This window comes from Meleagris gallopavo, chromosome 5 (assembly GCF_905368555.1).
Source record: "Meleagris gallopavo chromosome 5, MGAL_WU_HG_1.1, whole genome shotgun sequence".
Taxonomy (NCBI): Eukaryota; Metazoa; Chordata; class Aves; order Galliformes; family Phasianidae; genus Meleagris; species Meleagris gallopavo.
Genome location: NC_139408.1, coordinates 5,377,964 through 5,400,009, shown reverse-complemented (window position 1 = coordinate 5,400,009; position 22,046 = coordinate 5,377,964). Strand labels below are relative to the sequence as shown.

Here is a 22,046-nt window from a genome sequence, read left to right as displayed (position 1 = left end):
AGAGACCATGTGAAGCTCCTTGGCTGCTCTGCCTGAGAGAGAGGATGATGAGGGTGGTTGTAGGGTGGGGGGAATGGATGCCCAGCTCTGGGATAATGGACACTCAAACCTGGGATGAGTGTGTTCCTGCCATGGGGTGATGGACAGCCAAACTGCAGGTCAGTGGATGACCAAATATCAGGTGATGGGTGCCCAACATCGAACCATAGTATGAAGATGGTCCAGACATAGGGCAAAGGCAGCTATGGGCTGAGCGTAGCCCAGTCTGGGACAGAGGGCAGCCATGGAGTGTTGAATGCATAGCCATGAGGTGAGGACAGCCGTTGGGTGATGCACACCCAACTACAGAATAAGGATGGCACAGTCATGAGATGAGGGCAGCCATGGGATGAGGGTGGCACAGCCACGGATCAGTGGATGCCCAACCAGGGGTCAATAAACACCCAACCATGGACCAATGGACATCAAACCATGGGGTGATGGACTCTCAACTGTGCGGTGAGGATAGTCCAGACATGAGGCAATGGACACCCAACAGTGCAGTGAGTGTTGCCTAGCCATAGGGAAAGAACAGCCATAGGGTCAGTATGGCCCAGTTGTGGAATGAGGGAGGCCATTGCATGAGAGCAGCTATTGGGTGATAGCAGCCATGGGGTGACAGATGCCCAACCATTGGGCAAAGACAGCCCATCTGTGGGGACAATGATATTGAAACGATGGGCCAAGGACAGCCACAGGATGAAAGTAGCCTGCCATGGGTCAATGGGCACCCAACCATTGAATGGGCAAGGCCTGGCCAAGGGGACAAGAGCGGCCCAAGTATGAGGTGATGGTAACCCAGACAGTGGGGACCACCATTGAAAAGAATATGGTACAGAGCTATAAGGCACAGCATGTACCCCATAGGGCTGAACCCCAGTGCACAGCAGCACCTGCGCTGAAAGTGTAAGATTGAAGCCAGAGGATCTGCAAGGAAGCAGGGGCAGAGAGTCCAGCTGTGCTGGAATCATGCAGAGGTATTGAGGCAGGTGGAGCCAAGTCCCTAGTTTGATGCAAAAGGTCACAGCAGAGCTTTATTTAGGAAAGGATGAGCCAAGCCAAACAACTTTTGAGATTTACTGTTTGCCTTCAAAAAGAGGGAGTCATTATGTTTTTGGTCTTTTTTGGTGTGATACAAGATTTGCAGTTGGTGAGAGGGTTCCCATGGCCTAAGGGTTGTGGTGTGAAGGAGCTTACAGTCCAATGGAAGAAGTGATGGAGCTGCTCATGAACTGTGCATGGAGCAAGAAAAAATTACCTCCCCAAAAATATGTGAGTACTAAGTGCTGGAGAGCTGCCAGCAAGGAACTTTGGGGATTCACATAGGGGGGAAATAAACAAAGAAACAAACAGAAACAAATGTATTTTCTTCTGACTGGGAGTTATTTGCAGCCAATTTGTGGCTCTCTATCTGCTCCTCAAAGCTCAGTGCTGGAGGAGGTCCAGGGGGGGAGGTGGCAATGGGGATGTTGCACTGTAAGGAAATCTTGATGTGAGAGGAGAAATGTGTGTCTAGAGCACATGCATACCTTTTGGCAGCTGAACTTTGCTAAAGTTTTGCTTCAGAATGGTTGCAAACCCAACTGGTGTCCAAAAATATAAGCTGAATGAGTAGAGGAACAGACCTCACAGAGCAAAGAGCAAAGCTTAAATCTCTACCATCCCATTTTTCTGCTTTATTTTTCTCCTGGACTTGCACTGGCAATGACTGGAAAACTGTTTATTTTCCTCCCAGATCTCATGTTTATGGGAGATACTGTTATGTTTACTGATATGTTTAGATACTGTTGCACAAATGAGATCTCTGGAAATCCTTTGTCCAGCTCAGTTCCTTTTCCATTGCACTGGGGCTAAGGTCAAGACCTTGTAACGGTTGAGATACAATGGTGTCACAAATGCTACTCAGCACCCGCAAAATACTAGTAACTATTGAATGCTGAAGCACATGCAAATGCTATTGTTTTGGGGTTGCACCTCTTCTTTTTTTAAAATCTCTCTTTGTTTTCCCATCCTTCTGGTCCCATCTTGTAGCAGCCAGAGAGGGCTTTCCCACTTGGAAATGGAAGTAGACTTTGGAACTGATTCCCAGATGATTTCATCCTGGTGAACTGATGTGTGGACCAATATTTTAGAAATATTTAGAGAGATTCTAGAGCTGGGGAAGAATTAACCTTAGTGTCTGTCACTGCATCGTAGTTATGCCATACGATATTGATTTCAGTTACAGGATCAGGTTCATAACAAAGGAGTTCCAATGAGATCTGAGAGGCTGCCAAGTGGCAAACAATCATATCGATGTCCACTGACTGCTGTAATTGTTTCCCTTTCCTTATGCAATAGCATTATGACCAACTCGGTGGTAATGAGCTGAAGTTAAGGCCAGGGATCATTGAGCTGTTGATCCCAAGGGCTAGCTGATGTTTGGCTAGAGCTGATCGATTGCCATGAGCTTTGGTTTCTTGCAGCATGGGGATCCCATAGCAATGAACCAGGAAGGGGGAGGTTTGGGGAGCTCCAACTGTGCTCCAAAATCACCTCATTACACAGACACCAGTCTCTGTGCTGCCAACTGATTTCAGCAGCAAATTTGGATCAGAAGATCCAAGCGATTTGACTGACTTCTCTTGGGAATGGCAGGAAGAGTTGGCCAAGGGAATTTGTATTTGTGGCTTTGGACTTAAATCCAGCTGGGGTTGATTTTATAGCTTCCCAAACTGGAATAAATGCAGAAAATATGTGGGAGTTCAGCCAAAACCTCAGTGGGTCTCCAATGGTTTTGATCACTTAGTGTAGATTGCAGGGTTACGGAATGACACACCAATCCCCATGCACTCCACAATTAGGAAGTGTAGGGTAGCAGAGCTGCTTGTTTAACATGGTTGGGTATCCGGGTGCCAGACTCAAAGCAGGTCACTGCCCATCAGCTCCCTCTCTGATTTCTTATGGAAGATCTTTTCACCTTCATGCTTTATTTAAATAAGGGAAAATTAAAAATCATCATCATCTGCTGCTAGAATTTTTTATTATTATTTTTTTTATTTTATTATTTTTATTTTTATCTTTGTAGCAGGAATGGAAATTCTTGGAGCAGTCCTAGAAGAAGTTAAACAAAATTAGGACTTTTGGTGGAAGAAGGCTGTTAATTTGCCTCTGTCTGATGAATGTGGATCAGTGCTATTGAAACTGGCTAAGAGCTGGCTGTAGAGAGGGGCACTCATTTCACCAAACACTCAGCAGGAAGAAAATAATCTCTGCTTCTGTAGCCTGGCTGGGAGCGGACATTAATTTTAAAGTGCAGAACATTCTGATAAGGAAAGCAGAAGGGTCTTAAGAGATCATTTTAGATGAGAGATGCAGCCTCAACATGATAGAAAATAATGAATTACTGCTGGCTGGGATGGACACATCCACTCCAAGCTGGCCAAGGCTTCACCCCACACATCCTTACACTGGAAGAGCCTTCTCTGATCTAATCCTTATTACTTCCATAGAGCTGTAGGACAAATCCCTTATCCCAAGTCTCGTATTGCCCCATGCCAGGAGTTTTTGGCTCTGATTGGATACAAGAGGTCACGTTGGTGGGCTCAGAGATGAGTTTGGAAGCCACAGTCCTCATCCTCAATCCTCATCCACCAACCAGCAATGCTTCTTGGAGCATCAATTTTGGGGTGTCTGCAATGACATTCCTGCGCCCAACCTACCCTGTATGGCTGATGACTGGGAATGTGAGTTTGCTGTGGTTTCCATCCCCTTTTTGGGATGAATGTTGGGGTCATCTCTTAGAAATATCTGTGGGTGCCAGCATCTGTTAGCAGAGATTACCCAAATCCGCTTCTGGAAATGTCCATCCTGGCCACCTTTCCTGCAAAATGGCCATCACAGTGTGGAATTTCCTCCTGTAGCTGTTCTCTTAATTCAAAATCCTAGATGGCCTGTTGATTAAAGAGGAGTGCGATATTCTTAGCACTGCCAACTCATGCTTTGGCTTGGTGTCATCTCTTTAAGCACATTGTGAACCACCTCTTTTCCCTGTATTCTTGCATAGGAGCTCTTGGGAAATTTTGGAGTTTAGAGAAATGTCCTTTCATGCTGAGAACTGTCATTAAAAGGCACAGATAAGAAGGGCTAACACATGTGATTGTTGGTTTCTCACACCCTAACAATGACAATCCATGTTTGATAGTATGTTTATGTTTGTGGGTAGCAGTCAGAACACATTGCATTCAAACTGTATCACTGATGGTTTGCTTTCCTCTATCACAGTGCTGTTATCAGCAGCTCTTCCTTTGTTGCTGTTGTTGCTGTTTAGATGGGCACATCTCCCAGTGTGTGAATTATTGTCACCAATAGGATGGCAGGTGTTGCTGTGTAAGGAAAAAAATCCTTAGTTGAAATGTTGCTCATACCAGCGAGGGTTTCTTTGGGAGCTCAACAGCTTTCTTTTCCTGATATAAACCATAACAGCTCCAAGTAATGTCCTCACTAGCGAAATCACACATAGCATCAACAAATGCACACATCACACCTTTTCCATATGTTCTCAGTTTAAGCTGTATTGTAAAAAACAATCCATAAAGAATGAGTTTTTAAGTATAGATCAACCCAAAATCTGATTCCCTTTAGGTCAGTATTTCCAAAGGGTGGTTTATCTGACAGCTCCCAGCGTGTGTTCTTCCAAACACTGTAGTGTAGTGCCTTTAGTGGATGTTGTCTCTTTCCTTGAGCAATAAAGGATATGGCTACTCAGGTGTCAATGTTTATATGTAGTAGAAGTTTAAAACTAGACTGTTTGTGTACTTCTAGAATCTTTAAACTCCTTGTTTGTCTTTAGACTGACAGATTGTTTTTTTCAGTCCTAATGTTTACATCCCCATTGAGTCTGACAACCTTCAGAGCAAGCCTGCAGATTGATGGGGCTGGATTCACTGTTTGATTTGGATGTGGTCTCCAATTAAATGCCAATCTATTATCGCTTATGTTTTGGCAGGTCTAAGTCTCTGCTGAAAAGGCAATGCTGCACTGCTTCAGGACCTAATTTACTGTCTTGTGCTGACATCATCAATCAACAGCCACAAGCAGAAAACTTGTGTTTCTTCCTGACCAGTGTTCAGCATGATAATGTAACAAAACCATACTGCAGTCCTCTGCCAGCTTTCTTAGCCATGCCAAACCTGGTGGGTGGAGCTGATATGACACTGCAGAGCCATTACGTGGATCTGGGACTTTAAATGTTTTGGTACAGTTATTATGAATACATTTCTAGCTCAAATAACTTTAATGGCAATAAACAACGTAATAAAAAGCATATTCACACACTGCTAATAGCAAGAAGGAAATGTATTGACTGCAAAATAGCCTGGGTTCAGAAAAAGAAATTGCATCTTTCTCTCTTAGCACATTCCATTTCTGATAAATGCTCGGACGTGCCTTCATTATAGCTTGACAGCACAGGTGAGAGATGGCATTTACAGCACTGTATCTGAATACAGCAAAGCAGACTTATTCTCACAGATAAATGAATAGAGGCATTTAAAAGATGACAAAGGAATCCTTTTCAACAACACCAAAGCTTTGTGAGCCTTGTATCATTGACATTCAGGTGACTCACCGTGTTTCTCAAATGTTCACGTTTGTTCTAATGGAGAATTATGTGACTGCTTTAGAGAACGGTGAGGCTGCAGTGGGTGGTTACAGCACAAAGCTAATGGTGTGGGCAAACACCCAGTCACGACGCTGAAGCAGCAGCAACAGCATAACAGCCAGCAGTGAATGAAACAACAGCACATTTATAACTAAACAGAGACAGGAAACAATGAACGTGATAAGCTCCTTTTAAAAGTGTAATTTCATACATAATGAACAACCTAATGTGCTTAAGCTACTAGAACTACCCCTCCAATTTCCGTCGTAAGAGCTTTATCTGACTGAAGATGTACGCTGCTTCCCTCTATCGACCGTTAGCGTCGGTGCCAAGACAAAGCACAGCTTAGAGAAGCATCGGTCTTACACTACAGATTCTTTCATTGACTAAAAATGGGAAACAACCCTCCGCAGAATTAAACAGAATGAATAGTAAAATATACATACGCTAGATTATTTTTAACGTAGCTAATTTTGTGCTAGTCTGTGATGAAAACAAGCTATTTGTAGCCTCTCAGTTATCACTCTTCGTTTTCCTAATACACGATCTCACCTGACCCTCTCCAGGAGAGGCTGAAGAAAATAAGAACGGGTACAAAATGACCACCAGTAAAAGTACTCCTCCTCCAGTCCACAGAGTTTGAATGGCCAATCAAGTGGGACATTCTTGGAGGGAACATTACAAGAAGAATGTCACCAAGCCTTCTGTTGCTACCTTTGCAATACTGTGATCAATTTAACAATTGCAGTGACAGCTTCCCTTAGGATTCCAAATTTGGATAGGTGAACAACCTCTGCCCTCCTTTGGGTAAAGCTCAGGGACAACTCATAAATAGTCAAGTCTGATAAAAAAAAAAAAAAAAAAAAAAAACAACAAAAAAACAAGACAATGGACTTTGTAAGAAAGAAAGAAGACCAAGTTAATAATAAAGAAGGTAGAAGACAAGAACAAAAACTGGTTCAGTGGCTTGTTTTATCTGTTCTATTCTAGACCATTATGTTTTCTGATGCTTCTAAACAACTGCTTTTTTTTTTTTTTTTCCCCCTACAGTTCAATATGCCTCCTGATGATTTACAAAAAATTCACATTCATGCCAGAATGATTTGGTTGCTACACATTGGGACTACATCAAAAAAGGGTTTCAGTTCAGCATATTCTGTTCCACTCTTGTCCACAGAAAATGTCAGTCAATATCCTTGGAGGTCCAATGCTGTTTTCTTGTTGGATTTCATTTCATTGTCTTTGGATGACTAACAATTGGCACTCATTACCCACCCCCACCCTCTTCCTAGCATTACTGTTGCTGCACACAGCTTCATCAGGGTTGGATAAGAGGCAGCTCTGTGGCATGGCTGCTGCATATCTCACTGCTCAGCCGCTGGATGCTCTTCTTCAGTCTCCTGTTTCTCTACCTGTGATTCTGGAGGGATGAGGTACTGTACCTCTTCAGTATTGATGGCCACTTTATCAGGTTGCAGCCATCGCTTTAGATGCTCCAGGGTGCTAAGAGAAAGCAAAGACACAACAAAAGATAAGACAAGTAATAAAGCTTCACAAGATATGATTTAGACTGACTAGAGAAGGTTAAAGGGGAAATATAGGCAGTACACCTACATCCTAGAATGCTAACAATACTATAGAAGTACATAAATATATACTAATACACTTAATCTCCTACAGCCTACTTCACAATAGCTGGTCTCATGGAAAAGATCTACTCTGTCTTTGTTTAAATGCTGTCTAAGACTTCATATAACTCTGAAATGTGTGCATATGCTCATCTGCCAGGAAGTGACACAATTCATTCAATCCTTGCATAACAAAATTAACTTGCTCTTGCTCTTCTACAATAGCAGAATTTTGCTTGGTAGTGTCCTTGAGATGATTTGTGCACTTAAAAGTTAAGGTTTGCTTAATTATACTGCTGGGTGAGCTTCAAATAGCTCGGTACCATTTAATGGTGACCTCTAACTTCATTTAGTCAAAGTAGCAATGAAAACATTTTCATGGCTAATGTCCCCAGCCTTTAAAAACAGTGTAGAGAGAACACCTCTGTCTACAACTTGTTTTTAAATATAAATCAAGTTAACTGTCAAAGAAAGAATCTAAGACCTATTATAAACATAAATTATTTTTCATACTTGAACTCCAAAATGAGCTTAAGTAGGTTTTCCTTAAGGGAGAAAGATAATCTTTTTTTTTTTCCCAAATAGAAGCAATCGTGAAAAATGTCAGCTCAGAAAAGAGAAATATAGAGACCATTATAAGTGATTGAGAACGCAGATTGCTTTAGCAGTCTAGGAAAGGACTCTCATCTTAATTCATACATCATCTACAAAAGGTAATGGTGAAAGAGAAAGAATTGTAAAAGAGGCACTGAACTGAGAATCACTCATGAAATGAAATTTCAGGTCTGATACCAACCCTGGAAAGAGCTTCAAATCCCACTTGTTTCTGAAGCAGTGCTTGTCTAGGCCCTCACAAAGATGCAGGGAATGGCCTGAAATTCACTGTTAAAAGCTAACCCTTAAAAAAGGGAATCTGAGACCCATTAAGACATACCCCCCTACTCCAAGTGTGACAAGGGAAATTGTCAAGTAAGGGGTTCCAGTTGTTTCCTTACCCAGGTACAAGAAATGCAAAAAAAAAAAAAAAAAAAAAAAAATCGTTAAACAGCTTTGAAAGTTCAGTCCAGTCCATACATGCCCCATGTGTCCCTCTAGTGTGACCCAACTGGCATTACCAAAGCTGCTCAGAAAGCCTGTGTCAGTCTAGAAAAGTTGCAGTGAGACTATCTGTCACAATGTCCTATTGCAAGTTGTAACAATCCCTTATTGACCTGCTTATTACCTCTCATCAGATTCGTGTCCCTCTATGTAAAATTCAGACTCAAACTTCTCCTGGAGGAACCTGTCCCAGCATTCCTTCTTAGCTTGTGACAGAGTACGCAGCATGTCCTTGGAGGTCACCTCTTGAGACAAACCTTTAATTCTCATCAGCTTTCTCTCTGTGAAGAGGCAAATCAGGGCTCTTTATTATATTTTTTTTGAGGGAGAGGAGGAAAAAAAAAAACCACAAGTGTCTGCACTTCGATATCAAAAAAGTCAAATTAACATTTCAATACTTAGTTTTTATTAAGTAACTTTTTTCTTGCATTTGAAGTCTGCGTGACAGTATTTCCTTTATGTAATTTTAGGTGACTCTTCAGAAGGAAACAAGGCATAAGCAATCAGTCCACTCTGCCCACTTCTTAGCTTTAATGATTTTTCCACTTACCACTGAGTTTTGATGAAATTGCACAGAAGGGTACAGATCTCAAATGCATTGAGTTCCCACAATTTCCACACAAATTGATATGGAATAGAAATCACACTAACTGTAGTATGAAATCCAAATAATGCCCAAACTGAGGGGAAAAAAACTGCAGTGAGCACAGCAGTATTATCAGTAGGATATCTCAGAACAGAACGTGATATTGTGAGTTTCTCAGCCACAGGCTACAATGAAAACAGTGTTCTTACACAGACGCAGGGTAAGCCAGCTACAATACACAAAGCTGCAATACTACAAAGTAAGCAAATTTTATGAGTTTCTCCAGTCACAAAATCTCTTTATAACAGATTCTTTCTCAAATTGGGCCAGCTATTAACTTGTACTCACACTTTTTACCAAAAGGTGTATGATATGTTAGTTGAATTGCAGTAGCTCACAACAGAGCAGCTCACCTGTGACTCTTTTTGGAGCTCATCCTGTGTTGCAGAATTGTGCTGTCATTGAAAGTATCTGGCTCTAACAATTCTTAAGACCTGAAATATTATTATCTGCCCAAATATATTGACAGGCTGATGGTACATTCCACAATTGCTAATCCTGGCCATGTAGAAATCCACAACTTTATACTTCTGCTGGCTTAACAGAATACACAAAAGAAAGTTTGTACTAGAGTTATGCTTTCATCCTGACTGTATGAAAACAAGTACAGACCTAGTCTGAAGCCTGCTTGTAAAAATTTATCCATTAGTATTTTCTGAGCACATTAGAACTGCAGCAGCAATACCAGAAGAGCAAATTCTGTCTTGTTGCTATGGCACCTTTGATCAGATACCAAAAGCTCTACTTAGACTGTTGTTTCACGGAAAGCTAAAACAGTAACAAAGTCAAAATGGAGGCTCTGGCAGAAATAAAAGCTTAAAGCCCACTTCTGCCACATCATCCCCATTTCTCCTGGCCTGTTTTTGCATGCAGAAACGTCATACATAAGCCAAGCACATGCGTGGCTGCTCTGAAAACCAGATTATAAGCTGACCCAAAATAAAAATAACTCCACAGAAAGGAAAAAGCAGAAAAGAGCCATAACTTTGAATATTTCACTACGACTGGATGAGTAGCAGCCAAACTGTTAGAGCACAGAGGAACCCCAAAGGCTTCTTCTAACAGGCAGCAGGAGCATCCTTCCTGGAACTGAATGCTGTTGTACAACATGAAGAGATCAGGAAATATTTTAAAAAGGGTGGTTAATCTGTGGCCTTAGAGATAACGACTGCTGCTTTTAGCTGTGCTAGGATGTTGACTTCCCTCATATCATGTGTTTCTATTAGCTTTTACACAGCTAACAATCAATTTATGGTTTTATAGATTATGCAGGAATTAAGCAATAGCACTGAGATTATCTGTATAATCTTCCACATGTTATGTTAGAACAGAGATTCCAGCAAGTGTTATTTAAAAAGCATCTTTCCTGATTCCCTGTCTCCCCCCAAAAAACAGGTCACAGAATTATTTCACTTTTTTTCTTTACACTCAGAAACATCTCATTATTTCTTGGAGCCTCAGGAGACAAATGCTGGCAATACAGCAACAAAAAGGATTATAATGAGTTCAAAACACATTTCCCCTTCCCAAGTCAACAACAATGGAAATACACACTATTTGAAGAAAGATACAGAAAAAAATATATATTTGGCTTATACTTGATAAAGAGTTCCTTCCCAGGGAAGAGCTGAAGAAATTTACAAAGAAAGGTTGAGCAAGCTGGGCTTGTTCAGCCTGAGGAAGAGAAGGCTTGGGGGAGGCCTCACTGCAGCCTTTCTACTTGAGTACTTGAGGGGAGCTTAAGGGCAGGAGGCGGATCAACTTTTTACACTGTGAAATAGTGATAGGACAAGGAGGAATGGCTTTAAACTAAAAGAGTTAAAAGAGGGGAGGCACAGGTTAGATGTTAGGAAGGAGTTCTTTACTCAGAGAGCAGTGGCCCTGATACATGCTGCCCAAAGAGACTCTGAATGTCCAATCTCATTCCCATCCATCACGCCATTCTGATCAAATCCCAAGATCTGATGGATGGCAATCCTGCCCACAGCAGGGCATTGGAACTGGATGGGCTTTAAGGTCTCTTCTAAGCTAAGCCATTTTATTCTATGATAAGGCTCCAGCTGTGTTTCTCAGTTCCACTAATGCACTTGCAGTAACTGAGTGTGGAGCTCTGCTGAGTACTCCCAAGCTGCAAAAACCAACCAAAGATGTGAGCACCGCCCCCTCTGATGCCACAGTTGTCAGTAGGCACCTCAGCCTATCCAAAGCTTTACCCAGCACTCACCTAGGGATGCTAAATACACCTCTGAGTCGTTCAGGGGTGCCCAGGGCTTTGGGTTTGGTTGGGAAGGGACCCCATTGCCCTGGCTTCCTCCGTTTGTGTAGGAATCCAGGAATGAGTCAGTGAAGGCCTCGCTGGCATCCTTCTGGTCTGGATGTGGCAGACACGAGCAGATTTCAGCCCAGAGGTCCTCGCTGGGCCTGGTAACCACGGAGTCGACGCTCTCAATCATTCTCATCATGAAGGCCTGCAGGGGGGGTACAAGTGGCACACGGTGAGAACGGCTCAGTGTCTCTCTGCCTCTCACCAGCCAGTGCCTTTTGCCCAAACCAGCCCAGTGCAGCACTGCGGGACATCTCATAGCTCCGGAGGAGCCTCCCCTCACAACGCAACACTTACACCCTTCAGGGCCCGAGGAGCCTCTCACGGTGTTAAGCTGCAGCGTTCCGGCACGCCCTGTCCCACCCAGCCCCATTCCCGCACCCTCGACTCGTGTCACCACAGCTCTCCGGGATGCGGTAGTTCGGGTCACAGCACGACCGTCCAACTGTCACCCCGCGCCTCAGCACCGCCAACACGGGAAGTCACAGCGACTTCTGGCAGAGCGCCGATTGGCACCTGAGCTCAGCCAATCACCACGCTCCGACCTCTGATTTTAACCAGTCACCGGGCTCCGCCGGAAGCAAGAGGGCGGGGAATAGGCTGGAGGCGTGAGGGTAGAGTGACGCTGCTTCGGCGCCATCTTGGAGAAGGGCGGAAGTTTTCCCTCTAACCAGTCACAGCCTGACAGCGAAGAGGCAAGGAATAGGCTGAAGGCTCGAGGGGAGAGTGATGCCGCTGCGGCGCCATCTTGGCAAAGGGCGGAAGTTTTCTTGCGCAGGTCAGGCGAGGGAGCTGTTACACCTGGCAACGGGCAGCGGGGCCCGGTGCGGCTGCGCGGCGAGTGCTGGTACGGCGGGGAGCTGCGGGGGGTGGGGGCAGGAGTTTAAAATAAGACAGGATTGAGCTTCGGGGTGCTCCTGTCGTTAGGCCGGCCGTGGGATGAGTCGCCTGCTGCCCTGCGTGACGTTGGCACTGATGGGACTGCTGTTCTCCAGAAGCATGGCCTGGACCTCCAGCGGGAAGACGCACCCCGAGTTGGTCAACAACCTCTACAGTGAGTGCAGAGCGTGTGCTCGGGGCTGTCTGTGGGTATTCGGGGTGGGCTGGTGGTTGGACTTCGACTTGCTGCTGTGCATTAAAGTCCTGTCTTTGTGTTCGTCCATATTCCAGAAAAAGGAATCATTAAATCCCAGCGAGTCTTCGACGTGTTGCTAGCTACTGACAGAGGGCACTACATCAAATATTTCCCATACATGGATTCCCCTCAATCTATTGGTGAGCAGCTTACAGTATCACCGTTTGTACGGTGCTCACGCTGATTGAGCTGGGCATGATGGCAGAGGGACTTGAGGTCACTCTGAGTTCTGTGTGCTGGCTGCACTCTCACCAAAGCAGTGGGTGAGTTTTTAAGAAGAGCAGCTCTCATCTGTATTTCAACAGTGGGATCCAGAGGAAAGAACAATATAGACTGTTCAAAATGTGCGTTGTTTGCTCTGAATTCGACTTGTGGAATAGAAACAAGCACAGCCTGTGATAGTTGCAGGGCGTTCTGATGAATGAGCTGGGGGCTAGAAGTTGGAATAGTTGAGAACTTAAGTAGTGGAAAGCTATCTTGGTCTTATTAGTTATCCTACAGATTACGAGCCAATGAAGTGCTTTAATGAGGCAAAAGAAAGATGTTTTCATGTTTTTAGGGAATGGGGAGAGAGATGTTAATTATTTTCACTGTTGCTTCTCTGTCGCATAATTTTTGTCACCTGGCTTCCTTTTAGGATACAAGGCTACAATCAGTGCACCACATATGGTGAGATGAAACTTTCCACTTTTACCAGAAATTAAGGAAATTGCTTGTACCTCCTTTTTTTTTTTTTTTTTTTTAATTAATTACTAAAGCAGAAAGGTGAAAAAGGTCCCAGGGGCATAGTTATCGAGACTCTTCCTTTAAGTACTATATATGTGAAATTTTTTAATGTTGACTTGAAAGTATGTTCTGGTGGAAACTCCATGTAACTAAGGCTAACTGTTAACACTGTCCAATTGTTGCATGAGATTGTTCTTTCTGCTGCTTCATGTATTATTGCTGAACCTTTTCCTAAATGCTGTTCTGTAAAAAAAAAAAAAAAAAAAAAAAAAAAAAAGTCAAAGATGAAACGCTTCACTCGCTCAGCATGTGTCAGACAAAATGCTTGTTGTGTTTTAAAGCAGAGCACCAAATGTGTGAAACAACAACATAATGAAAAGTTATAGGAGAAAGAAAGTAAAATGGGATGTTTCACACTCCTGTGTTTGTACCCACGCAGCATGCCCATGCACTGGAACTGCTGAAGGATCAGCTTGTGGAAGGTGCAAAAGCACTGGATGTTGGATCTGGAAGTGGATATCTCACAGCTTGCTTTGCCAGGATGGTAAGCTCACAGGACTGCATTCCTAGCGAGCAAGGTGCCTGGGGATAGATGGCTTGCCATAGCTGGCATGGAGAGCACAGAGGGAAGGGGTGAACTCTTCCCAAGCTAGCTTGTAGTAATGACAAATACAATCGTTTCCAGAGTGGATATTGTACGTGCTAATGTAACTGGGACTATTCAGCCTTAAAACTAACATGCCACAGTGTTTGCACCTTCTTGTTCTGAAACTGCTTTTAGGATTCTTTTTGGAAATACTCCAGTCCCTACAGTAACTTGTCATATAAAATGTGTTTCTGTACGTACAGGATGTACAAAATATGTCTGTATTTCTGTGTATTGGGAGGTCTATAGGTGTATGTCTGCTGTTTCCTTTTTAGGTAGGCCCAACAGGGAAAGCTGTGGGCGTAGAACACATCAAAGAGCTGGTAAATGAATCCATCAGAAACGTCAAAGAAGATGATCCAACTTTGCTCAGCTCTGGCCGTGTCAAACTCGTGGGTGAGCTCTCTGGATGCTTGTCCTCTCCTGTGAATGTGCATTAGCTCTGGCTGTCAGCAGAGCTCTGCTTGTTGAAGCAATTGTTCCAGTTTGTGTTGCTGCTTTCTATCTGTCGGTAGAAACCCTTGGCTAAGTAAGCACAGTGTAATAGTGACTTGAACTCTAGGATATAAGCAAATAGCATTCACTGCTGTGGGCAGTATATCTTCTAAATGTCTAGTGCCTATCTTATTTCAGAGGAGTTCTTCAGAGGAGAGTGGTTGTACCACATCCAGGATCTGGTTTATTTGAACAGGTCTGCCCGCACTTTTTGTTTCCCTTTATTTGTTTTATTTTAACTTGAGTCAGCTCCTTCAGTGTCTGGAATCTCAAGACTCAACAAAACCACTGTGTTACTTAAAGGCCCTCTGGCTCTGACAATTCTAGAAGTCTCTCCTGTTTTTTAAAACGTAAACCCATGCTATGTTTTTAGCAGACAGGTCAGTGTTCTGATTTGGGATTTCAGATTGCAGTCTTGCTACAGAGTTTTCCTACTCTAGATTTCAATGGAAAGAATTTAGATTATTTTTCTGTGACATCTGAACAAAAGTCATTTCTGCATGCTTATTCCTCCTGCAGTTGGAGATGGCAGGCAGGGATACCCTGAAGAGGCTCCTTACGATGCCATCCACGTTGGAGCAGCAGCACCAACAGTTCCACAGGAGGTAAGAATTAAGGATACAGTTGCATGCCTTCATCAGGAGCCACGATACAATTATTAATTAGGGAACCACTGGAACCTTCCTCTTCAGTCTGCTTTACCTACAGCTGGCAAGCTTGGCTGGCTTCTGGGTTGTTTTTTGTTTGTTTGTTTTTTGTTTTTTTGTTTTTCCTCTGCTGATTCTGATTTCTCTGCTTTCCAGTTGCTGAATGAACTGAAGCCAGGAGGACGGCTGATACTGCCTGTCGGTCCTGAAGGTGCAAACCAAGTTCTGATGCAATATGACAAAACCAGCGATGGGCAGATAATTGAAACCCAGCTGATGGGCGTGATCTACGTTCCTCTGACAGATAAGGAAAAGCAGTGGCCTCGGTAAACATTTCTTCTCCCTTGAGCAGCGTTTCTCCTCCCAGCTCTCCTTGTGGGCTTGTTCTCCTTGACTGCTGGCTTTGCTGAGAGATCCTGGATTCCTGGCAGATGCTGTTTGTAAAAGTCAGAAGAAAGAGGCTTGGCTAGGAAAGCACAGCAGGAGAGTAGAATGCATTTTTTTTATTAGATAAGGATTGCGAACTGAAGACTTGAACCCTGTTGAATTCTGTCACTGAACTGAAGGCAAATGCATGGCAGTAACCGTTGTTTTCTTTGCCTCAGGGATGAATTTTGACAGATGGAAGGATATCTCTAAAGTCACCTCAGAAAGTTCATGAGTGGGACTTGTGGCTGTAGATGGTCTGTACGGTTTTGCTTTTTGAGTGGAAGCTGTATCAGTGGATGCACTTAGTGCTGCTTTAATGAGCTTGCTGTGGAGGAATGGAGAAAAAAGATGTTTCTCCAGCAGATGCTGTTCGAGGCAGTGTCTGGTTCCAGTGATTCGATCCAGATAATTCCAGATATGCTCTCTGTTAAGCTACAAATAACATCTATTCACAGAGAATTCCAAAAGCATACAGGCATACTTAAAACTTCACTAAAAATAATCTTTAATATTGACTGCTCTGCCTCATGCTTGGAGAAAAATAAGACACAATGCAATGACCTACCCTCGTTTGTTCAAGTTTAATTACAAGAGCGTGTCTTCTTCCTGTTCTTCATCAACTTAAAGCTGCGGTAGCAACACTGCAGATTTTGGGTTGATCAAATCCTGTTTTGTCCTTCTTTGGGGTGGGCGAGGACAGGCGGGAAGGGTCCCCACGGGAGCTGCTGCGGAAAGGAGCTCCGCTCCGTGCCGCTCTTGCCGGGTTCCCGTGCGGAGCTTCGCGGCAGCGCCAAACTATGGGGGCGTGGCCTCGCGGCGGCGGCCCGTTTCGATTGGCTGCGTGGCGCTGCGTCACGCACTGCGCCCCGGGGCGCGCCGGAGCGCTGTGGGCAACGTGTCTGCGCTCCGCGGTGCGGAGCTGGGGTAGGGACGTGCGGTCGCTCTCTTTTCGTGGCGGCATGGCCGAGCCGGGACCGGCCTCAAAGCCATCGTCGAGAAGGTGGACGAGGAGAAGGACACGGCGGCTCCAGCCCCGAAAAAACGGCGCTTGGCGGCCGGGGAGCGCTACGTGCCGCCGCCGCGGAAACTGAGGTCGGGAGTGAGTTTCAGCGCGGCTCACTTCGCCGAGACCTCGTATTATTTCGAGGGAGGGCTGCGCAAGGTGCGGCCCTACTACTACGACTTCCGCACCTACTGCAAAGGGCGCTGGGTGGGCCGCAGCCTCCTGCACGTCTTCAGCACCGAGTTCCGCTCTCAGCCCCTCGCCTACTACCGCGCTGCCGCCCGCGCAGGCCGCCTCCGCCTCAACGAGGAGCCCGTGCAGGACCTGGACGTCGTGCTGAAGGTGGGCGGCTCGGCTCCGGGCTGGGAACCGCCGGTGGTGGCATCTCGAGGGTAGTGAGTGTGGTGTGGGCACACTGTTAATCCGGCCTGGGAGATCGCAGCTGGGTCCCGCTTCGGGCAGTGTGCTCTGGCGTCGCTCTGCAGGTTGGATTCATTTTAATAAGGTGGCAAGGCTCTGGCTGCCTAGAGGAGCTGTAGTTTCCCCAGCACAAGGCCAGGCTGGATGGGGCCGTGGCCAAACTGATATGCTGGGTGACAACCAGCCAGTGGCTGGGTGGGCTTTTAAGGTCCCTCCCAACCCAACTATTTGTGATTCTGTGATAACTGCTTGTTTTCTTTGCAGAATAATGATTTTCTCAGGAATACAGTGCATCGCCACGAGCCTCCAGTGACTGCCCAGCCTATCCAAATCCTGGTGGAGAATGATGAAGTGGTGGTTGTAGACAAACCGTCTTCTTTGCCTGTGCATCCCTGCGGCAGGTTTCGTCACAACACCGTCATCTTCATCCTCGGCAAAGAGCATAACCTGAAGGAACTGCACACCATTCACCGCCTCGATCGCATGACCTCGGGAGTGCTTATGTTTGCCAAAACGGTGGAGGTCTCCAAGAGGATTGATGAGCAAGTTCGGGAGAGGCAGGTGAGAGTTTTTCTTGGTTTTCTTGTGTAGTATATTCTTGAAAAAGGTTAAGACAGAAAGTCAGGAAAATTTTTGGTCTAAACAAGCCTGATAACCTGCTTATGGTTATCTAGTTGTGCTGAGTGTGAAAGGATTCCAGAAAGAAAGACTGAGCAAAAATGTAAATGATATTGGTAGCACCAGGTTGAAAGGGGACTGTATCCCTGTGAAGCTGTGGGCATAACCATGGGATAGTTTGGGCTGGAATCACAGAACTGTAGGAGTTGGAAGGGACCTCTGGAGATCATCCAGTCCAATCCCCTGCTAAAGCAGGTTCCCTACAGGAGATTGCAGAGAGAGCATCTAGGCAGGTTTTGAATATCTCCTGAGATGGAGACTCAACTGCTGTGGACAGCATGTTCCCTTTAAAATTCATGAAGATTCTCTCATTTCTATTTCCACAACCATAGCCGTAGGGTACAAGCTTCCAGGATTTGTTTAAATGCACTGAAACAAAGGTAACAATTCAAAGCACCGAGAGGTGACTCTTGAATTTAATATGGGGAAAATAGTCCAGGCCTTTGTTCTTGAATTCCCAACCAGTTGGAGAAAGTGTGAGATGAGTTTGGTTATGTAGCTGACTTTTTTTCTTTTGGTTCCTGTTCAGTTGTAATAAAACTTAAGGAATAGATTAGCTACAGAAGTCTTTGATAAAAGAGAGCGAACTAACTAGGATGAGATTGAAGTGTAATCAGACCCAGAGACGGTATTCTGCTCTGACCATCACTCTTCTTTCTCCCCGTAGCTGGAAAAAGAGTATGTCTGTCGTGTGGTGGGGGAGTTTCCAGAACATGAAGTGGTCTGTGAAGAGCCCATTCTGGTGGTTTCTTACAAAGTGGGAGTGTGCCGTGTGGACCCCAAAGGGAAATGCTGCAAAACCATCTTCCAGAGACTCAGTTACAATGGCAAGAGCAGCGTGGTCAAGTGTCTTCCACATACAGGGCGGACACACCAGATCCGGGTCCATTTGCAGTATTTAGGATACCCTATTGTCAATGACCCCATCTATAATATGGAAGCCTGGGGCCCTGAAAAGGGCAAAGGTGGAAAGATTGGTAAGACAGATGAAGAGCTCCTTAAGGCGCTGGTGGAGGAGCATCGTTCCAAACAAAGCCTGGATATCTTGGGTATCTCAGAAGAGGACTTGAATTCTAATGCAGAAAACAATGACTCTGGAAATTCAAGTGAGTGCGCAGAATCTGTGCAGGCTGATCCTGTAATTGAGAACTCCTGCCTTGCTGAGGACATCAAGGGTTCTGAGACAGAAGTAGCAGCTTACCCGCTGAACTTCAATACCAACCTAGAAACGCTTGAAAAAAATACAGAACTGGGCTCGTGTGAAAATGAGGGTAGGCAAACAGGAGAAAAAAGTTCAGAAGAGAGGGACCCTTTATGTGTGGAGTGTAAAATAACAAGGCAGGACCCATCTCCCAAGGAGCTGGTGATGTACCTACATGCCTTGCGTTATAAGGGAGCGGAGTTTGACTATTGCTCCAAGATGCCTGAATGGGCAATGGAGGACTGGGAGGAGTGACAGAGGACATGACATCTATGGACATGGTTCCAGCACGGCCAGAAAAGCCTTGTGAAGACCTAAAGCTTTGTTATGGTTGAGGTGAACAAATTGCCTGTGAATTAAGATCGGCTGGGAAGACTTTGCTAACAGTAGCTGTAAAAAGGCAGGAAGATGGGGTTATGACACTAGAATTACACTGTCCTTTAGTGAACACCTATGGAACCTCTGGCACAGGCAACTTGGCCTCTCACCTCAATCTGTTTTGGGTCTGCTGTTAGTTATCTATGCAGATAATTTAGTACGTACACTTAAATTAAGCAACGGATTTTTTCTCTCTCGATCTGCTCTGTGTTGTTCTTGTACTGTACAGTAAGAGCTGCTGTAATGTTCAATGTACTGGGTGTCATACATAAAACTGCTTGTACTTTGATTTTACTGTCAAGCTGATTTTAAAATTGAAACATTACCCCTGAGAATGCTGCAAGTCAAACCAGGGAATGCTGTGAAGCTGATTTGTTTACTGTTTGTCAGCAAGGTGGACTTTGCTTTGTAATTGCTCTTATGGAATTCCTTTATACAGTTACTTTATTTAAGGTTAGTTATTCAGGGAACTGATCTGTGTATATTTTTGAAGGTACTAATCCCAAGATTTTACCCTTCTGAGATTTACAAGGGAACTGATGCAGTAGATTTTGCCTTCATATTTTGCTCTCTCCCCTGTGATGCATCATTTTTTTGCCTTCTCAGAAACATTCAGAATCTTTTTTTGAGAAATCTATTATCTGTAACCCTTACGCCTCAATGAAAATATCTTCGTACATGAGCAAAAATCCAAGGTAGAAAGGTCAGTCTACCAATTCTCACTCTTTTTAGCTGTACCATAGATTGTTTTGGAATGGTGTGTGTTTTTAATATTGCTTCATCTGGCTTCAACGTAACGTTTGGCTTTAAAGAAAAATAAAAGCTATTATGGTTTTTTTTAAAAATACATTTTATAGTAACATTTCTGGGATGATAAATATCAGTACAGTTCTAATATTCATCAGTGTTTCTGTAGTTGCTTCTTGTGTTCTGGGAGGGTGATTACAATCATTGTATTGTCTCAGGTGCTTGGGATTTTTTCTTTTTTTTTTTTTTTTTTTCCTTTATGTATGCTCAGAGGTAATTACTGGCTTTAAATGCAAGCAATAAAAAAATTTCCTGGGCAGAGCTGTATATTTTGGGGTCATCTGCACTCATTCACATAAGTTGTGCACATAGGGTTCTACAATTCTTTAATATTTTAGAAACCTTTTTCTAGGTGAATGAAGAAATCCAGAACTCCTGATGCTCTTTAGCAAGCATAGCAAAGACCTGCTGGCATATGGATAATCTCTCCTTGTCATGCTGTACTCTAGGAAGCTTTATTGTCTCTCAGCCCCCTGAGACACACTGCTTACTGGAGAAACTGTGCTTCACATCTGCCCTTGAGTGGGGTGCTAGGGACAAATGCTGCAGGATTTAGGTTTTCCAGGGCCACATGAATAACCAGCCTCCTAAGCAAGGCTCCAAAAAGCACGATACCTTTTGATGTTACCAGGACTTGTGCACCAAAATAGAATTTAAAAGTGCTTATTTCTTCCACTGTTCAAAGCTGCAGTGTGTTTTAATTTTTTTCTGTCCTCTTGCATGCAGCTGTGGAGTGATTTACTTTTTATAAGAGTTTGCTCAGCCTTGAGCTATGCTCTTCCACTCCTTCCTGAAGGACTCTTGTGATTCTAGACATCCATGTCTTCTGGGTTTTGTTATTTTATTTTATTTTATTTAAATTTCTTAACTGCCATCATGTATTAGGGCCTAGTGTAGCATTTATCTGCAGGCTGTTTGTTAAACAAAGTAAAAGCTCCCCTGTGTGTGACTACTGTCATATTTTTTCATACACATAACATATTTTATATAACAAAAATGGAAGAGGTGCCTTTAGAATAAGGCTGTAAGTACTGTTAGCTCTAGGTACAGAGGAAAAATAGTGGGGTTTAGGGGCAACTGGGTTTTAACTGGGGCCATGTCAAAGTTTAAGTTCTAGTGTCCTTTTCTTCCCCATTCTTTGAAAGAAACAAGCAAAGGAGAGGGATTTTACTGACTTGTGCCAACATTTGAAGGCTGGGTGACAGAAGGATTTAATATGAAATCCACAGCTCAGTGCCATGTTTCACTATTTCTGGCTAACCTAATGGCTGTAGTTAACACAGACTATCCCAAGTTGGAAGGGACTCATTGGGTCACATTAGAGTTCAGGGCTGATGGTTTCACGCTGCACAGCTGCCTAATTTCTATCAAATCCTGCTGGAAACACACAAACGTTTGCAGTTTTTCTAGCAGTGAAAGTATGACTGTTAGAAACACCCAGTGGTTTGTCTGAGGTAAATGCTGTGTGAGACCAAGGGGCCAAACTTCCACACAGCCTTGCTTTTTCAGCTGTTGTAACCACCCTCACAAGTGCCATTTAAAAAACTTAACTTTGATGCAGAGCATCTCTTAGTGATAGTGTGTGATTTGAAAATCTCGATAACTCCATAAAAAAAAAAAAAAGCCCTATTGCAACCATTCATTCTCCAAAGTGAACTGTACGCTAAGGATTGTTTTGGAGTTCCCTCAGCCCGCTTTTGCAAATATTTATTTACTCCAGGTTCCCATCGAGGGCTAGGCAAGCCTAAATCCTCCCCTTCGGCTTGTAAAAAGGATTTTGGCGGCTGCTGCCTCATAGATGGGTTTCTGAGAGCCCGCTGTGCAGCCGCCCCCCTCCTCACGGCTCTTCCCGCCCAGCGGGAGGCGGCCCCAAGCGGCGGGAGGGAGGCACGGGGCTGACAGCCGTGCCTGCAGCAGGCCGGCAGTCAGCATTGGTGTGCAGCCTGTGAGGTGAAAAAAATAATAAAAAAGAAATAGTAGGCGGGGAAAAAAAGAAAAAATAGGGGGAAAAAAAAAACCTTATCGACGAGGATGGGATTCGAACCCACGCGTGCAGAGCACAATGGATTAGCAGTCCATCGCCTTAACCACTCGGCCACCTCGTCA

The 22,046-nt window shown here is 44.2% G+C and overlaps 3 protein-coding genes and 1 non-coding gene across 6 annotated transcripts; 2 read left to right on the top strand and 2 right to left on the bottom strand.

Moving 5' to 3' along the window:
• Positions 1-5,295: 5,295 nt before the first annotated feature.
• On the bottom strand, positions 5,296-11,912 carry CCDC32 (coiled-coil domain containing 32). 2 transcript variants are annotated; one of them, XM_003206138.5, is made up of 4 exons: positions 11,757-11,912; positions 11,277-11,520; positions 8,531-8,687; positions 5,296-7,183 (listed from the first exon to the last, which is right to left on the bottom strand). In XM_003206138.5, the coding sequence occupies exons 2-4, from the start codon at positions 11,512-11,514 to the stop codon at positions 7,045-7,047; spliced, it is 534 nt and encodes a 177-aa protein (XP_003206186.1). In that variant the 5' UTR covers positions 11,515-11,520; positions 11,757-11,912; the 3' UTR covers positions 5,296-7,044. The 2 variants fall into 2 exon arrangements, with proteins under 2 accessions (XP_003206186.1, XP_010709162.1); XM_010710860.4 differs by having other exon boundaries at positions 11,673-11,882.
• A 151-nt stretch (positions 11,913-12,063) lies between these two features.
• Positions 12,064-16,017, top strand: LOC100542686 (protein-L-isoaspartate(D-aspartate) O-methyltransferase-like). Of its 2 annotated transcripts, XM_010710858.4 has the most exons (9): positions 12,064-12,222; positions 12,303-12,429; positions 12,546-12,650; positions 13,148-13,179; positions 13,676-13,780; positions 14,158-14,278; positions 14,897-14,982; positions 15,181-15,350; positions 15,630-16,017. In XM_010710858.4, exons 2-9 carry the CDS (start codon positions 12,315-12,317, stop codon positions 15,640-15,642), a joined length of 747 nt encoding a protein of 248 aa, XP_010709160.1. In that variant the 5' UTR covers positions 12,064-12,222; positions 12,303-12,314; the 3' UTR covers positions 15,643-16,017. The 2 variants fall into 2 exon arrangements, with proteins under 2 accessions (XP_010709160.1, XP_085080091.1); XM_085223965.1 differs by having other exon boundaries at positions 15,181-16,017.
• A 233-nt stretch (positions 16,018-16,250) lies between these two features.
• RPUSD2 (RNA pseudouridine synthase domain containing 2) lies at positions 16,251-20,099 on the top strand. The gene is made up of 4 exons (XM_085223820.1): positions 16,251-16,343; positions 16,382-16,798; positions 17,141-17,437; positions 18,222-20,099. The coding sequence occupies exons 1-4, from the start codon at positions 16,251-16,253 to the stop codon at positions 19,008-19,010; spliced, it is 1,596 nt and encodes a 531-aa protein (XP_085079946.1). The 3' UTR covers positions 19,011-20,099.
• Positions 20,100-21,963: 1,864 nt separating this feature from the next.
• On the bottom strand, positions 21,964-22,045 carry TRNAS-GCU (transfer RNA serine (anticodon GCU)). Its single transcript has one exon. It is a non-coding gene; the product is annotated as a tRNA-Ser (tRNA).
• Between the last annotated feature and the right edge of the window lies 1 nt (position 22,046).

Coding starts and splice junctions, on each gene's coding strand:
- LOC100542686 (XM_010710858.4), top strand. CDS start 12,315: ATGAGTCGCCTGCTGCCCTGCGTGACGTTGGCACTGATGGGACTGCTG. Junction 13,180..13,675: donor CAATCAGTGCACCACATATG/GTGAGATGAAAC, acceptor GTACCCACGCAG/CATGCCCATGCACTGGAACT. Junction 14,279..14,896: donor TGGCCGTGTCAAACTCGTGG/GTGAGCTCTCTG, acceptor TTCCTCCTGCAG/TTGGAGATGGCAGGCAGGGA.
- CCDC32 (XM_003206138.5), bottom strand. CDS start 11,514: ATGATGAGAATGATTGAGAGCGTCGACTCCGTGGTTACCAGGCCCAGC. Junction 8,688..11,276: donor GGTGTATTTAGCATCCCTAG/GTGAGTGCTGGG, acceptor GCCTCTTCACAG/AGAGAAAGCTGATGAGAATT. Junction 7,184..8,530: donor GGACACGAATCTGATGAGAG/GTAATAAGCAGG, acceptor GCTTTCTCTTAG/CACCCTGGAGCATCTAAAGC.
- RPUSD2 (XM_085223820.1), top strand. CDS start 16,251: ATGGGGGCGTGGCCTCGCGGCGGCGGCCCGTTTCGATTGGCTGCGTGG. Junction 16,344..16,381: donor GGCGCGCCGGAGCGCTGTGG/GCAACGTGTCTG, acceptor GAGCTGGGGTAG/GGACGTGCGGTCGCTCTCTT. Junction 17,438..18,221: donor AGCAAGTTCGGGAGAGGCAG/GTGAGAGTTTTT, acceptor TTCTCCCCGTAG/CTGGAAAAAGAGTATGTCTG.